Genomic DNA, 1,828 nt, shown 5'->3' on the forward strand with positions numbered 1-1,828 from the left:
TTTGTTTTGGCCCCATAGGTTTGAGTAGAGATATCGATAAACACAGGGCAAATAAAAAAGCTGTGAGGTTTGAGCATCTGTCTATGAATTGTACAAAAAAATATATTTATTCCCGTTTACGAGAAAATCCTTTAATAATAAAAGCTTTGTGACATGCAGTCAATCATATGTCAAATAAAAAGAGACAAGACATAAAAATTGTCAATTGAGACTTAAGTGGAACGTTTTCAGAAGGTCGAACTCTTTAGTGGAGACATAAAATCGAAACAGCATTTTAGGCAACTAATCAGAATATCCATTCATTTTAGGTACCTACAACTGTAATTCGGCGTTTTGCAGTAAATCTCACAGGATTGGGGCTAGTTATATGTAAGTTACTCGTGTGTTAATTTAAGTTAAACGTGAGCGGCAACATATGCTGGAACATACAAATAACTATCATTCCAGACTTCCCCCCTTCTCTCTCCGTCTGCGTGTGTGTGAGAAAGCGAGTGTGTGCGTGTGCGTCTCCATTTGTCTATGGGATATTAAGAGTTCATAGGAAGTTCAACTGATATTCGGGTCCTCAAGGCACATCCATCTGAAACCATTCCCTTCCTTCAAGTTATTTGCAGTGGCCAAGGACGCTGTCTTTAGTATATAGTTCAAGTTTTAAACTCTAAACTTTTTCATAAAATAGCCTAGTAAAATACATAGGTAAAACATAGTTACAAAGGGCAGAGTGGAAACTGTTTATTTTTCAAAGCAATACGATCTTTGTTTTCGTTTCTTTCCAAGCAATAAAAGAAATGTAGCCTGCATCGTAGACCCCGACGAAGACCCCGCTACTTGACCCCTCTAGATGTATAATTCCGAGAAGTTCAACGTGTCCGATGAGCGCGTAAATTGTGACTTGGCTCTCCTTTTGGTTAGTTACAAACAATTTACTTGAAGTCCGAACCCCTTTTAGATAAAAGTCTACTAGAGGTGACCGTTATGTTAACGTTAAAGTACAAACGCCGAGGACTAGAATGATAGGTGTCAATCTGACTCTTACCCGCAGCCCGTCTCGGAGCCTGCTGTTTTCTTCTTGGCATTTTTGGACTCTCAGTTCAGGCAGGCAGTGTCCAGGTGGAATGTGTGTGGGATTTATTATAGTCCATACAAACACAGCCACTCTATTCAGAATTTCACCGTTGTGAGGTCGTCCTTTTTAAAATCCAGAATGAGAAACGCTGTCTTTGCAAATCAGGTGTCAGGACGTGTCCTCTTTTTTACCTCCTGCTATCGTTGATCTATGGCGGATTCTTTTCTTGTCTTTCCGTTTCTTTTGCGAAAGTCAAAAGGCGAGTGCTGTCAGACACCAAATCCGGAGAGCGTGTGAAACATACGGAAAGGACAGAGAAACCCGCTTATATGAAAGACTATGTTACAAGCAGCACAGGCGGGGTGAGGTGATGCCAGCAAACATCGATCCACAGAACAAACTGAACATTAAAAAACTCCTCCCTCCTCGCCTGGACTTGATGATGGCAGCGAGACATTTGTTACACTAGATAACCACGAGCTTATTAAAGAGACAGCGGCCAGGAAAGCATGCGGATGTAAGGCGCTTCTCATCTCAAAGAAAAAGCCAGCCGATGTAGCGAACATATTGTTTCCATTTAAACGCATATCCACATCAGTGTACTTATAGAAAAGATGCACTTGATGTAACAAAGGCGCTGTTACTGCCGCAACGCACTTAATATGTTGTAACCTGATGATTACCTGTTTATGGTTTTAAAGCTATTGTTGGTCTTTATGCTACTTTTTGAGATGGAAAGCTATTATACCGTAAAATATAAAT

General features: G+C 40.4%; 1 protein-coding gene across 1 annotated transcript in view; it reads right to left on the minus strand.

Annotated features, from left to right (window-relative positions):
* Positions 1 to 1,547, minus strand: part of LOC105906405 (teashirt homolog 2) — a 41,002-nt gene extending 39,455 nt beyond the window's left edge. Inside the window, exon 1 of the mRNA XM_012834539.3 lies at positions 1,037 to 1,547. Coding sequence (XP_012689993.2) covers positions 1,037 to 1,076 — 40 coding nt within the window. The 5' untranslated portion in view covers positions 1,077 to 1,547. The remainder of the gene's footprint in view (positions 1 to 1,036) is intronic.
* Between the last annotated feature and the right edge of the window lie 281 nt (positions 1,548 to 1,828).

Source organism: Clupea harengus, chromosome 4 (assembly GCF_900700415.2).
Source record: "Clupea harengus chromosome 4, Ch_v2.0.2, whole genome shotgun sequence".
Classification (NCBI taxonomy): Eukaryota; Metazoa; Chordata; class Actinopteri; order Clupeiformes; family Clupeidae; genus Clupea; species Clupea harengus.